The following is a 14,580-nucleotide window of genomic DNA, read 5'->3' as shown; positions in this document are numbered from 1 at the left end:
TCGAGACACCAAACTTGCGTGTGGCCTCATCCTCCCCGCCCATCCAAAGCTGGAAAGTTACCATGTCAAATGGCTGTTGCTTGACGTTTCACAGTCATGAGCGTCACCCAGTCAGTACAAGTGAAGACTGGCAAGAAATGCCAGATACGGTGTGAGAGAACGGTAATCAGAAACAGACACGCTCGCTCAACATGTACTCATCCTCCCGAATGTGTTACCTCGCACCGGGAACTCCCAAGATAGGAACCTTGACAAACCAATTTCAACCAATCCCAACTTTTCACCACTTTGAACAAAGCCAGTGTCAATTCGTCTAACTGTCTACTATGCACAAGCAGACTCCACGGACACTGAGCCTCCTCTGATCATGGCAACATCCCGGAAGCCCCACGGCGTAACCTAGCGCCTCAGCTGGGCATGCCGTGCCAGCGGGATGCTGAGTGAACATATCCTTCCTCCGTCCTCAACAGCCACTGTGTTGCGTGGTAAACTGAGGTAATGGGGGCATATCAACTTTGATCTGGAACGGTGGCTTGCAAACCCGTCCTCCTCGAAAGAAATCACGGCCGTTTTTTGCTGCTTTTCCTTTTCCTCCTCTTCTTCATTTTCTTTTCTTCTGCTCCTTTTCTCGATCCGCTTCTGCCACCCTGTCGGTTTTTTCTTACCAACTTTTGTCCCTTGCTTTTCCGCTTCTCACATTTCATCTTCTACAACATAAATTTTGTAAAGGTTTCCCTGGTTATCACTTCTGATATCCTACAGCGAGTGCGACACGAGCAAGACTCAAAACCAAGGTACTCTTCTGGAAGCAGGATACCAGACTCAGTCGAGTTTGGTATCTGCGCTTATCCACATACCAAACATCACCTTCACTTCGTCAGAGTGTTTACCTCAATCAAACCTTTGAACTGACTCCAGTCCTTTCTGGCTGCTAATGTCAGCTTCTGGTCGATACAATGGGCTTCCTTAGACTATTCAGCAAGAGGTCGGGTAACAAGAGCAAAGAGGATGTCTCCCCCAAATCATTAGATTATGAGTCTATGGTTGCTGGAACACCCCCTGTTCTAGGTAAGCTGTCATTCGCACTCATCCATCGCAATGTCATGTAAATTATTTGCTAACCAAGATAGGAACGAAACCGACACGAGGAAATGGACCACTCGTCATCAAGATCCTCCCACGAGATGTCAACCAGGCCCAGATTGCTGTCAGAAACGATGGATCAGTGACCGATGGACTCCTGATGCCAAGTCCCATTATCCCTGGTTTTCGAGCGGAGGATATCGAGAGACCGAGCTCGGCACCGAATGGGTTTCGGACACCTTCTCGCTCGCTAGGGGCCGGTGGCAGTTTACGAGCTGCACCGGATACCAAAAGCCCGCATAGAAGACCACCTCCACTTTCATTCCGTATGGCCAGGCCCGAGACTTCGCCACTTGCCCGATCAGTTTCACAGAATGGGATTGATGCCAAAGTTCTTTCCCAGCCACAAGTAGCTCCTTCTGTTCATTCAAGGAGTAACTCGATCGTCAGCAATACCGGAAGCCGTTACAGGGATATCATAGAAGCCCACTCGGAGATTAAGCCTATCAACTTCAAGATACGGATAAAAGCTACAGGCACCAGAGATTACGGCGAAGATGTTGCAGAGAGGAATTTGGGAGAAAACGGTCACAACCTGGACTCACCCTCTGTCAAGGCATTCTATGCCCGCTCCTCCATGATCTTTGAGAAGTCGAAGGCGGATGAGATCACAAAGCAACTTGAAGCGGAACCAAGCATTCACAGAGCCAGGACACGAACACTGGCGTCAAAACTTTCTGTTGACTTGTCGACCAACCCGGCCCACTCCCCGATCCCATCACGGGCAACAACCTCCCATGGCAGACAAGTTTCTGCTTACGAACATCCAGATGGCGCCCTCTCCCTAGGTCCACGGCTACCAGCGAACTGCAACTTGCAACGATCCAAGTCTGTCAATACCTATTTGCCCGTCGAATCGAACAGTGGCACCAGCGTTCAGACAATAGCCGCCACCACCGAGCAGGAAACCGAAGTATCGGACCTCCCTCCTGTCATCGAATGGCCCCTCAGATCCTTTTCTCCCATTACATTGAAACCGTCCGCTCTTGGTGCCTCTCTGTCTTTGGCACCGCCAGAGATTATCAAACCTGCATCATTATCCCGTAAGTACCCTAACTTATTCCGGCTTTTGATTGTTTACTCGGGAGATGGTTTTGTTCTAACGTGTAAAATTCTTTTGGTTCAGCAAACGAGGAGCAATCTGCCCCTGGAGACCATAGTCCAACATCAAACGCCTCGTCAGTAAAGTGCTTTGCGGTGAACCCAGAATATCATCACGAGCGACCGTGGTCGAGCTCATCCTCGACTCTCTCAATTTCGGACTTGAGATCAAACCCGTCTTCACCCTCAAGATCCCAACACACAGCTGATACCTCGGTCAACCTGAGCCAAACATCGTTCAAAAGTGCCCCGCAATTACCAAGCTTGACGTTCCTCCCGATACCAGAAGCTCCGGATAACTTCAACATTGACGACTACATATCCACAGATGCATCCTCCATCAAGGGTCACCAGCGCCATACCGGCGAAAGCGAGGAAGAGTTACTGTTCAATGATTTTGGCTATGGTGCACACGGCACTCAGCTACCCGGGCTGTTGGACTCGAATACACTTTTCGAGCAGGTAGCCAGCCCGATTCCAATTCAGAACCAGCAGCATTGTCGTTGCTCCTCATGGGCCACCACGCCGATCAATGCCGGGTCGTTTGGGAGGGCGGTCGGCGGACAACAGCGGTCGTATATCCTTGATACAGGTGTCGAGGATGACTCGGATGAGACAGACTACGAACAACATTCCTCGGGCTTGATGTCTCCTGTTCTTCTACATTCGCCCAAACCTCAACATCATCACGCTCTCAGCGGAGAGATTTACAGCGGTGTGGTGGGCCATGTCCCACGAACTCGGACGTTTGGGAGTGACAGGACTTCGTCGTTGCAGAGTGGGCGGGGGACGAAGAGGACACCAGCTGTTTTGAGCTGTCGAGGAATACAAAGCTCGGAGTTGGCTCGTCCTACTACTAGTTGTAGCACCCGTCTATTTACCCCGGTCTCTAATAGCCAGAGCAAGGACGTCGAAATCAACACGCCCGAGAACACAAAGAGAGAAAAAGGGAAGCAAAAGATGCTGCAAGAGGGAAAGGATGAAACGGAAAATCACAGCGAGATCAGAGACAAACAACAACTGCCTCCATCAACACCAACTAGCGCCACTGCTACAGAAGCAGCAGCAGCAGCCACATCATCCGCGGTCAAGCGAAGGAAGCAAATCAAAGCAGGCAAGCGGGCCACAGATGCAGTCAAGAAACGAAGACCTCAAACATCACAAGGGGTGGTTACTAGTCCAAGGAGTCCAAAAAGCCTTAAGAGTCCAAGGATAAGAAATAAGACGTCGATACAGAAAGTGGCAGTCAGCAGAGGTGGGGAATACTCGGATGAAGAGCATCATGCTGATACTGAGGGATAGGGTAGATAGGGTAGGGTTGAGTGGAAGTCAGCTACGTTCTAGCTTTTGGGAGTTTTCCTTTGTCAATGATGTGATGGTTTCAGTTGCAGTTTATGAGTTGTGGTGAGGAGGGTGGTTTGTTTTGGTTAAAAGCTGGGGTTTGGTTAGCGATTTGATTTTTTTTCTTTTCCTATATCTTGGGGCTGGCAGGAGGTGGGTTGGATCAACTTGGGTCTCATGATATCGGTAGACAGCTGGAGGATGTGGGCATCACTGCCTTGTTTACCTTACCCTGGAGGTTTGAGTAGCAAGTTACATCCAGGGTAACCAGACAATCTTTATCATCTGCTTGGTCGTCACAAAATACACCATGGCAATGTTTTCTTGCCTATTTGCATTGTTCATTGATTTCTTTTGTCAATCCGTCATGAAGAGTTATCGGATATATACAATCAGTTCACATTGCTTGGACGTTACCTGACCGTCCTCCCCCTAGCACTAGCATCGGGCTCTGCGAGAATAGTCGAGACATTGGTCGTGAATTTTCAAAGACATAGCCGGGACAGAAACGCCCTTGAAGAAGCTGATACTCCATCATGATGGAAAACAAGATCAACTAGAACTAAAAAGTGTCAAGCATATCGGCTTCATCAAAGCCATCGAGCGTCAATGTTATGTTTCGTGTATATGCAGTGGAGGAGGAATAAGAGGAGAAATGCCAAGGCGTCTTAATGAGCTTAATTAAGTTATGGATTGCTTGGTCCAAGCACCAAAGCGGCTGTTGCAAACGCTATTCCTAAAGGGGATAAGCGAGCTGGAGAGACCACGCAAGCTCGTGCCCCACAATCCTTTCTCATTCGCCCGCTCATTTCCCCCGACGGGACTTCCCTCCAGGGTGGTCTTCCCCCACGGACGGTCACTGTCAAATGCATTGGATGATCTTTGGCCTGAACACCTTCTTTTAACCGTCAAACACAAAACTCCAACTCTGAAGGAATCCGCGACTCAAGACTTTGCCTGGCTTCGTGGCCCAGTGGAGTTGTTTAGGTACCTCTTACTATCTCTCACCCAATTCCTTACTACGCCTGCACTCGTTTGTCCAACTCGACGCTCGACTTGTGGTACTCTGTACCAGTTCCATTCGTTCTTCCTCTTCTGTGACCGTGACACCTTTCCCCCTTCTCAAGGGACGCGCCTCCCCTTTTCCCCGAACTGGACCCTCAACCCTCACTTTACACAGGCACATGTTCGTGTTGCTGTAGGGATCACCGGCACTAAACAAGAGGACCCCTTTTTTCTGGAACCCCAGAGAATCAACAAGCTGTCCGCCGAGACTCCGCTAGACCCACGAGAGATCACGATCACGATCACGCTCCCCATCCATCCTCGTCCCCGACACCCGAACTTCATACCAGACACGTTGATAACTTCACTATTCTGCGAGACATTATCCCAAACGGCTTGTCGATTCCCTTTGACTGAAGACGAGCGGGGTTCACCCGTTAACAAGGGAATACGAGCTTTCCCGCGGGTATCCGGCCCGTTTATTTACACTTTGTACATCGATCGGTACCTACCTCTCTCTACCCGACGATAAGCTTGCCGTCCCTCGGGATCCACGTAACAGCATCACCCCTAATTATCGACACAACTCTAACCCATTGTATGACTTGAATTGCAACAACAATATCAACAGGGGGAAACTACACCATCGAACGGGAACTACACAACAATGGAGCGGACCATTGGGGCCTTCAGGCTACGGTGGGTAGCCTTCTTCGCCCTTCTTCTCTGTCACCAGGTCCATGCCTTCTACATCCCAGGCTGGTCCGTCAAGAGCTACAAGGAAGACGAGGCCATCCCCCTTCTCGTCAACAAGGTCTACTCGGACAACACTCAGCTTCAGTATGCCTACTACGATCTACCCTTCGTCTGTCCACCCACGGGCGAGCACAAGTTCGGCGGGCTGCTGAGCGGACAGAGCATCCCGCTCAATCTCGGCGAGGTGTTGCGCGGCGATCGCATCAAGGTTTCCGACATGGAGCTCAGGATGAAGCACGATTCTGGGTGCAACCTCCTCTGCAACCGCGAGATCACCCGGAAGGAGCTGAAGCGGGCCCGCCAACTCGTCCGCGATGGCTATGTGGTCGAGTGGATCGTCGACAACCTCCCCGGCGCTACTAGCTTCGTGACTGTCGACAAGACACGCAAGTATTACGCTGCTGGGTTTAAGCTCGGTTACACGGATCTTTCATCGGGTCGTCCCCGCTACTACCTCAACAACCACCATACCATCGTGATCCGGTATCGTAAGGCCCCCGGCAAAGACGGAGAGAGGGGAAGCAAGGTCGTGGTTGGATTTGAGGTGTATACCAAGAGCGTGGGTCCGGATGTGAAGAAGAATGCTGACGGATGCCCGGCGAACCTGCAAGACGTGGAGCAGAACTTCGAGCTCTACCTGGCGCCCAACAAGACGATGGAGTTGAGCCCCGGGTCAGCGTACTATGTCGAGGACGATGAAACTTATGACGACGATGCGAAGCTCACCATCCCATACAGTTACTCAGTTTACTTTCGCGAGGATACCTCGATCGAATGGCATAGACGGTGGGATCTCTACTTTGTCAACCAGGAGGATGGACACAAGATCCACTGGCTGGCCATCGTCAACTCAGTCATCATCTGCGGCGTCTTGACCGGTGTCGTGTTTATGGTGGTCGCCAAGACCATCCGGTCCGAAATCAGGGGATACAAGGCCAGATCAGCCGACGTGGAAGCCAAGCGCAGGACCAAGGTCACCTCGGCTACCGAGAAAGTACCGGGGCTTTTGGAACAAGAGGTTGGCCCCGACGGTCTTTCCGACGTTGATGGCGACGACGAAGCCCTCGAGGACATCACGGGCTGGAAACTCCTCCACGCCGACGTCTTCCGCACGCCCGCCTACGGCCACCTGCTCGCCCCGCTGGTCGGTTCCGGAATGCAGCTGCTCTTCATGGCCATCGGCCTCGTCCTTCTGAGCGCGCTCGGCATTCTCAATCCCAGCTACCGCGGCGGTTTCGTTAGCTTCGGCGTCGGCCTCTTTGTGTTTGCCGGTTTGTTTTCCGGCTACTTCTCGGCACGCGTATACAAGACCTTTGGCGGCCAACGCTGGCGCCAGAACATGGTCGTCACCGCCGTCCTCTTCCCGGGACTTTTGTTCACCATCGTCTTCATCCTCAACCTGTTCGTTTGGGCCCAGGCCTCCAGCACCGCCATCCCGTTCGGCACGCTGGTTGCCATCATCTTCTTGTGGCTCTGCGTCCAGGTGCCCCTGGTTTACGTGGGATCTTGGTACGGCTTCGTCCGTAAGCAAGGCGCCTGGGAGCACCCGACCAAGACTAGTGCCATTCCGCGCCAGATACCCGTCCAGGCGTGGTATCTCCGCGGTCTGCGAACGGTGCTGCTGGCGGGCTTGATACCGTTTGCCGTCATTTTTATCGAATTGCTGTTTGTGTTTCAGAGCATGTGGCAGGACAAGAGCGGCTACTATTACGTGTTTGGATTCCTGGCGGTCGTCCTGGCTATCCTGGTCGTGACGGTCGCCGAGGTGACGGTGGTGAGCATCTACATCCAGCTCTGTGCCGAGAACTACCACTGGTGGTGGCAGAGCTTCTTCATCGGTGGCGGGAGCGCCGTCTGGGTGTTTCTGTACTGCGTGTGGTATTACTTTGCCAAGCTGCACATCACGGGACTGCTCAGCTCGATGCTGTTTTTCAGTTACAGCTTTATGGCGTGTTGTGTGTATGGCCTGTTGACGGGCACGGTGGGGTTCTTGACTGCTTATGCTTTTGTGAGGAGGATATACGGGTGAGTCTTTATGATTTTCATGTCCTGTGCTGTGTGAAAAGAGAATGGTTTGCTAACTTGCTAAAATACAGAGCCATCAAGGTCGATTAAATCTTTTTCAGCACTATACATTTCAGCGTGGGACCGATGGATGCACGACAGACGGCAGCGAGCGTCCTTTCACGCGGCGGGTTTTGAATATTGGTTATTACTCTTTTTTTCGTTTCTTGAAGTATTACGGCGCACAAACAGGAGGGAGGTCGTTATGTATATGTTGTAATGCCTGGTGGGTGGGTGTCTTGGAATGAGCAAGCCGATAAAGGAAGGGAAAATAAACAACAGAACACAAGAGCGATCATTATACCCGCGAGTTTAGTTAGCGTACCACCGTATGAGACATTGAAAGACATCAAATATCGTCGATAGATGTAAGGTAGCAAAATGACATAATCCTCTTACCAGCGTCATGGGAACATCCTCTCGTGATACCTTCAATGAGGAGCTGCTAGAGGCAATACGTTCTACATAAGGCAACGAGAAGGCAGTGTCCTACTCCAAGTTCAGGTTATTCTGGTGAATCTGGTCAACCTTTACAGTCTGTTATCGTATTGTAACGGCCGTCATGAGGGAAAGCGCTAACACCATGTTGGGATCTGCAAAAGTACAGGGGCTTTCAGGTACCCTAATGCATTACGCGCAGCGGGGCAGGTAGGCCCGGCTCCGGGCAGTTCCCGTCGTCTTGGGCTGTTTTCATCTCTCCCATCCTCTTCGCCCCGGTCTTTAATCATTTCATCGCCAACTTCTGCCCAACCACATCACTGAGGGGCACCGTACCCGGACAACTTATACCGTCTTTTACCATATCAGAACTCCGGTGTTGATAAATACATCGACACCCGCCATTAACTCAAGGGCCCAAGAGACGAAGCATAGCATACCCATCCGCTGAAGTGGACAAACTGCCCGTAGGAAGACAGCTCTCGAGGGTTGTACTACCCGAACACGTCACTGCAATCTCCACGCCACCTACCGCTCTCTTCTCCGGGGAATCAATCATACCTTATCTTCAACCTCACCGAACCAAATTTCCAACTCACCAAACAAATCCGAAAGAGGCCATGGGCATCACAAAAACCCTCCAACGCCTCCGCCTCCTCCGCCCAGATGAATGGGACCCCCCAACGCCCCTAAACCACCTCCTCACCAACCTCCAATCCTTCCCCCTTTACATAATTCCCATCCCCCTCCCCCTCCTCCGCCTTGTTATCTCTCACCTCTACCGTCTCTTTCTCTTTCTCAGAGGCCACGTCTTCCACCCTCCTTCCAACTTATCTCCAATCCGCGTGGTCTGCATCTCCGACACGCACGACACGGAACTATCGCTCGAAAAAATCCCAGAGGGGGGAGAAGGAGGACTGTTAATCCACGCGGGGGATTTAACTGATGATGGGTCCAAAGAGGGGATTCAGCGGCAATTGGATTGGTTAGGTGAAGTTAAGAGGCAGAAGGGGTTTGAAAAGGTGTTGGTGATCGGGGGGAATCATGATGGGTGGTTTGATGATCGCCCGGAGGAGGGCGCGAGGAGGGTGTTGACTGGGAGTGTTTTTGGGGACATGGATGGTGGTGATGGGAAGTTAAGGTGGCCTGAGGGGGTACATTATCTGGATGGAATGGGGATGGGGATGGGTGGAAACGGAGGTGAAGGTGAAGGTGAAGGGGAAGGGGTGATGACGATTGCGTTCTTTGAGGGGAAGGCGAAGGGGAGGAAGTTGAATGTTTGGGGATGGGGAGGGGTGCCGAGGTGTGGTGGGCCGGAGCATGCGTGAGTTTTTTGTCCTCGTTCCCGTCTCTTTTCCCTTACTTGTCTTTCCATCTGACTTACACCGCTTACCACCTCCGCAGATTCCAATACGACCGCCCCGATCACCCCTGGACGAACCGCATCCCCCTCGAAACCGACATCCTAATCACGCACACCCCTCCCCGCCACCACCTCGACCTCGACCTCGGCTGCGCCGGCCTTCTCGCTGAGCTCTGGCGCGTCAAGCCTAAGCTACACGTCTTCGGCCACATCCACTGGGGCGCCGGCAGCGAAGCCGTCTACTACGACGAGTGCCAGCGGGCGTACGAGTCGCTCATGGCGCGCGGCGCTGACGTTCCGTTTCCGCCGGCTTTTCCCTCGTTGTTTTCTTTCCCGCCGGCTTCTTCAGCCTCTGTTCAGTCTGCCTCGCCGAATCAGGAACCTTCCAAGATGCTGGTGAAGCAGAGGCCGACGAATTTGGTGAATATCTTGCTGTTGCCGGTTTATTTTGGGGTGGCGTTGAGTTTGTATCTGGTGGAAATTATTGAGAGAGTCGGGATGGACCTGATGGATGCCGCAAGGGTGATTTGGTATGGGGCCACTGCTGTTGTTTGGAAGTGGGTTATGCAAGGGCCGGGGACGAATAATGGGGGTCTGTTGGTGAATTCCAGTGTTACTTATGGGAATACGGGAAGGGTGGTTAATCCTGTTCAGGTTGTTGAGTTGTGATGGGTTGGTTTTGTTGGTGTTGTTTGTACAATGGGGTAAAAAGTGGTGATGTGGATTTGGGTTATACCGTTAACGAGGATGGCACCATACATATTGAAAACAGGAATGCATGCGAGGTGGTTATTGAGAAACAACATAGAGAAGCATGTATAATGGGGATGAGTTTGGTGTTCTCATGCATGTTAACGAACTATCGGCTGTTCAAAATCGTGTATTATCCATTATACCCCTTATCGTCACCCAGATAGAAAAAAGGGGGAAAGTAAACAAATCATAGTACAACCTGCATCCTTGTCCAGTCAAGGGAATTTGCTGTCCATATCCACGCCATGGTATCATCTTCCATCCGGTATTCGCACTTATTTTCCAGTCCGTATATGCCGATAACCAACATTAACACGCCCGCGGAGATGAGAAAAAAAAAAAGAAGAAGAAAGAAAACGAAAATAAAACAATAAAACGGAAAAAAGGGATTCACCTCGTAAGAATGGCCTCCCCATACCCTGGCAACCCCCCTCCTTCATCCACTCTCACCTCCCGTCCCTGACTACCACTACCTGTCTCCCTTTGCCTTCCCATTCCCCTTATTCCCTCCATCTGCCCCGTCCTCTGCATTTGCATTGGCATCTGCATCTCGCTCCTCTCCCGATACCACTCATCGGGCGGCAGCCCAATGACCCTCGGCCGCAAATGCGCATCCGCATCCGCCCCCTCCGCCTCTTCTTCTTCCTGGCTCGTCACCATCCCCATCCCCATCCCCATACCAGTCCCATAAGTACCATAAGTACCACCATACAACGACTCAAAATGCGGTAAGCCCTGACCATCCACCCTCTGCTCTTCCTGTTGGGTAGGATCCCATTCCACCGCTACTTGCAGCGGCATGGTCAAGGAGAACGTGGTGCTGGCGCTGCCTGAAGCTGAAACGGAAGCCGTGATGGAGAGCGTCAGGGTGTAGACGCGCGAGGCGATGCAGGAGTGGAAGGTCGGGATGAAGGTCCGTTTGTCGAGCGGCAAGTCGAGGGGGATGGGGACAGGGAGGGTTGTGGTGAAGAAGATTGGTGATCCGGAGGAGGATTTGGATTTCTTTGAGGAGGAGGAGGAGGAGGAGGAGGACTTGGTTGGTTTCGGGGTTGGTGATGGTGGTAGTTGGGTTGTAAGTTGGCGGTTTTCGGTGTCGGTACCGGGGGTGGTTTCGCCTTCGGAGGAACTGTTGTTGTGATACCGAGGGGTGCTGAAATCGCTGGCGTAACCAGAATCTCGCCTCTCGAGCGAGTAATGGTGCTGGTGCCAGGTCGGCTGCTGGGCCACGGAGATCTTGCGCAGCGGCACGGAAGTCGAATAAACTCCGCGCTTTTCTGTCGAGAAATCTGCAGTCCAGTCACCCATGTTAGGGAACGTAGGCACCGTGCCGGAATTATAGAAGGTGTGGGCGGTGACCTTGCCGGAGATGTTGGTGATCGTGGGTGGAGTGAGGAGTTGTTGCGATGCTGAGGTGGGCTCGTACTTGAGTCGGATCTGGGCCATGGGGATGGAGGTCAGTGTTCGACCGTTGGGTTGGAGGATGGCGGCCCGTGGCTGGATGGCTTCGGCGGTCAGGGTTCCGATTTTGGTGGAGAGTAATTTCCGTAGGGACTTCTTCTTGTACATGCAGTAGAGCTTGTCGTTTTCGGTGATGTTGAGAGGCGGTTCCTCGGGCGAAGCGGGCAGCACCTGGATGGACTTTCTAGCTTCCATGATCCTGACCCGCTTTCCTCCCACGTTCGGCTGGCGAAATACCCTGGCTTTGATAATGTATTCAACTGAGGCCATGGTAGGTGACATGTCGTCCTTCTCCCACTCCTTCCCCATGCTTGGTGGTAGCAGAACATGCTGATCTCGCACTTGGTCGGTTTGCACGTTGTGGTTGCAGGCACCGATGGTCAGTTGGTTTGGGATGACGAAGTTGAAGGGGATTGTCAATGTCCTGCCGTTCTCCAACACCCTCGGCACCGGATATGTTGATGATGGAATGGGCATGACCAGCTTGAGGAAGGTATGTGCAATCTCGGCGGGTGAGTTCACACCCTCTGTCCTTGTCCTTGTGTTTCCGATCAGGATGATTTCGATGGAGTCGAAACGAACATCTCGCTTGGTTGTGATGGTGACATCGCCAACGATAGGTGAGGAAGATGTATAGACCTTGGAGCTGTAATGGTTTGTAACGTTGATGTCGATGTTGGACCTTTGGTAAGGAGCTAGTTTGTTACCGGCATTCGGTCCGGATCCTAGCTCGCTGCCGAGTTCACTAGGACAGGAGGCGTTAGAGGAGATGATTCCGGCCACAAAGGCCTGCCTGTAAACCATTGCGGTGGTCGTGGCCAGACAAGCTGGTACGATGGTTGATGAGAGCAAGAGTCTGACACTGGATAATGGAAAACCGGCAGGACCGAAAATAGTCTGGAGAGAGGTTCTGAAGAATGGATCTCCTATGGGTCGATGACCAGTCGAAACTTGGAAGTGATGGAGACGTAGTGTGTATGTTGAGACTTCTGGGAGGTATGGAGGGGGTTGAGGAGTAGACTAATAAGTTAAAATACCAAATAGCAAGTCGAATGCCCAACTAGAATGTGGCACAAAGGGCGTGGATCATGCCGTTCCCTTATACCTCCCACAGAAAAGGTAGGGAATCTTTCCTCTGTTTGGTACACACTATTCTAAACGGCTGCATGCCCACCGCCAAGAATACCATGATGGACCATGGGGGTGTAGGTGTAGCCGCTGAGCTATCTTGGGAATAGCTCCATCGGAGGAGGTGGAAAGGGATGTGGTGCGGCTGGCTGGAGCTATTCCTAACAAAGAAAACAGACTTCTGAGTCACTTACAAAGCCAAATGGTATTGTGTAGGACTTTCTTCTTCTGAGCCTAACCGTTATTTGAATGGGAACTCGCTTACGGCAGCTTTCTCTTTGGAGCTTCCCCTCCTCTTGCACTCGCTTCTCGAAAGCTGGCTGACTGACGCCTCATCGGCTGGCGTGGCCGGACGAGCCTGTCCGGTGTGGGCCATGCCATTTGCTATGCATTAACTTGAACGGTGATGGAAATGGAAGTGTGTTCTTGTGGTGGTTATGTGGGTGTAGGGGAACTAGCGGAGGGTGGTTCCATGGAGACAGCGTCACACATGGAGCATCCATCCGCCATTGACCCCATTGACCCCAATTGTCGTGGCAGAGGCGGGGGTGTTCTTGGACGCTTCTTGGCCTGGGAATATTGTATCGAATAGGTACTCACCGGCCAGTCAAATGTAACCTCCCACAATGTTGGGGACCCGCGGACACAGCCTGGTCGGGTACTTTTACCTCTGGTACAGCTCTGGTATTCTAGCCCACGACGACAGTCATCTGTCAGACAAAAGGAGAAAGAAGGCAAAAAGGTGGCTTGGAGGCCAAGCTGTGATAGAAGATGCGCCAAGTTGTCAAAGTGTTCAAGTGGATGACCACTTCGTTGTCCTCGTGGTTCCCTCTGTTTCTGCATCATTTTCGGTTGTTGATGCTGGAATGGGGTTCCGGTAGTCATTGGTACAAGCCATGGTCGACTTCAACCTCAGTCCCATCTCTAGGTAGGTACCCTCGGTTGATAATTTCCAAGCACCTCAAAAATGGGCAAGCGTCATCCAGCAAATGGAAAGAACCCTCAAAAGCAAGAACGTCAACGAGGAAAGCGGAGTCCCGTCCCTTCCTTGTCGAGATGATGCGATGCGCTTCCCGAATTACAGGCAGCTCGTGCAACGCTAACTTTATTCTCATTAGCGCAGTCTTGGTTTGATCGACGGATGACACCAAAGCCGCCGTTAACGGAGGTCGTCTTCTCCACTTGTCGACGACAAGGCGTGGTGTGGGCCGTCCTTGCCTATATCGTAGCAAAACAGTCACCAATTGCACGACAAAGACTGGCTGTCCCGGAACTCTTTAGTCATCCAGGCTTTCCTTTCCACTGTGAGTTCGAATCAGTTCTTGCTTTCTTCATTGCGATTTTGGGCTGGGGTCAAAAGCTTGGTATACTTGGCATGTCGAGTTCCTCGAGATAACGTTTGCAGATAGATGTGGTTTGCCAATTGGTCATCATCTCCGGCAGACAGACTTGAGGGACCCTTAACAGCCATTCACCAAGTACCCCATGGGAAACAAGAGCTGTCGTTAACTCGATCGTCGCACCATTCGCCACTCACCACATGCACCAGCACTCACCATAACCACCCCCTACCCCTGCCTCCATCCCCGCCCTGTGCCCTGCGTACCCGCCAAAGCAAAGGTCTCTCTCCCGCAACCGGACCGTGTCGTGACCCTTGCTTCGGTTGGCTGGCCGGCCCCCCTTGAAGCATTATGATAGAGAGTTGACATAGCCGCGTGTGAGCCGTGGCAATGCTTCAAGTTCATCCAGGGTGTCACACGGACTTCTCCAAGAAGTGTTGTTGGATTGTCATCGGCTCCGTCGGTTGAAAGCTGTCGTTCGGTCCTGACGGTATTGAATGCCTCTACAAGTACTTCGGAGCTCAGACTCTTGAACTAACAAAGGAAATCTAAAACTGGACGGAGCTTTAGGAGTGTCGTATGCACTCAGCAATCATTTTCTTCTTCCCGTTGTCAACAACAAGTTACCAACAGTCGTGTCAGAAGCTACGTAGGTAGCAGACCTCGGGAGACACGTCCGAACTTGCGTGT

General features: G+C 52.0%; 4 protein-coding genes across 4 annotated transcripts; 3 read left to right on the top strand and 1 right to left on the bottom strand.

Moving 5' to 3' along the window:
* The first annotated feature begins 665 nt into the window (after nucleotides 1-665).
* On the top strand, nucleotides 666-4,201 carry SMAC4_00976 (uncharacterized protein). The gene is made up of 3 exons (XM_066089523.1): nucleotides 666-1,068; nucleotides 1,131-2,186; nucleotides 2,270-4,201. Exons 1-3 carry the CDS (start codon nucleotides 957-959, stop codon nucleotides 3,544-3,546), a joined length of 2,445 nt encoding a protein of 814 aa, XP_065946564.1. The 5' UTR covers nucleotides 666-956; the 3' UTR covers nucleotides 3,547-4,201.
* A 269-nt stretch (nucleotides 4,202-4,470) lies between these two features.
* Nucleotides 4,471-7,824, top strand: SMAC4_00975 (uncharacterized protein). Its single transcript, XM_003350037.2, has 2 exons — nucleotides 4,471-7,371; nucleotides 7,443-7,824. Exons 1-2 carry the CDS (start codon nucleotides 5,258-5,260, stop codon nucleotides 7,459-7,461), a joined length of 2,133 nt encoding a protein of 710 aa, XP_003350085.1. The 5' UTR covers nucleotides 4,471-5,257; the 3' UTR covers nucleotides 7,462-7,824.
* Nucleotides 7,825-8,468: 644 nt separating this feature from the next.
* SMAC4_00974 (uncharacterized protein) lies at nucleotides 8,469-9,961 on the top strand (the record flags this gene model as incomplete). The annotated part of the gene is made up of 3 exons (XM_066089522.1): nucleotides 8,469-9,074; nucleotides 9,105-9,172; nucleotides 9,253-9,961. The coding sequence occupies 3 exons, from the start codon at nucleotides 8,469-8,471 to the stop codon at nucleotides 9,878-9,880; spliced, it is 1,302 nt and encodes a 433-aa protein (XP_065946563.1). The 3' UTR covers nucleotides 9,881-9,961.
* An 89-nt stretch (nucleotides 9,962-10,050) lies between these two features.
* Nucleotides 10,051-12,577, bottom strand: SMAC4_00973 (uncharacterized protein). The gene has a single exon (XM_003350035.2). It carries the CDS (start codon nucleotides 12,224-12,226, stop codon nucleotides 10,355-10,357), a length of 1,872 nt encoding a protein of 623 aa, XP_003350083.1. The 5' UTR covers nucleotides 12,227-12,577; the 3' UTR covers nucleotides 10,051-10,354.
* Nucleotides 12,578-14,580: the final 2,003 nt, after the last annotated feature.

Source organism: Sordaria macrospora, chromosome 3 (genome assembly GCF_033870435.1).
Source record: "Sordaria macrospora chromosome 3, complete sequence".
Classification (NCBI taxonomy): domain Eukaryota; kingdom Fungi; phylum Ascomycota; class Sordariomycetes; order Sordariales; family Sordariaceae; genus Sordaria; species Sordaria macrospora.
The sequence above is the reverse complement of the archived record's forward strand: the minus strand, read 5'-3'. Positions and strand labels throughout refer to the sequence as shown.

Excerpts from the sequence above, each read along its gene's own strand:
- SMAC4_00975 (XM_003350037.2), top strand. The coding sequence starts at position 5,258 with ATGGAGCGGACCATTGGGGCCTTCAGGCTACGGTGGGTAGCCTTCTTC.
- SMAC4_00976 (XM_066089523.1), top strand. The coding sequence starts at position 957 with ATGGGCTTCCTTAGACTATTCAGCAAGAGGTCGGGTAACAAGAGCAAA. Across the intron at positions 1,069-1,130 it reads TGGAACACCCCCTGTTCTAG|GAACGAAACCGACACGAGGA; the intron begins GTAAGCTGTCAT and ends TAACCAAGATAG. Across the intron at positions 2,187-2,269 it reads CAAACCTGCATCATTATCCC|CAAACGAGGAGCAATCTGCC; the intron begins GTAAGTACCCTA and ends CTTTTGGTTCAG.
- SMAC4_00973 (XM_003350035.2), bottom strand. The coding sequence starts at position 12,226 with ATGGTTTACAGGCAGGCCTTTGTGGCCGGAATCATCTCCTCTAACGCC.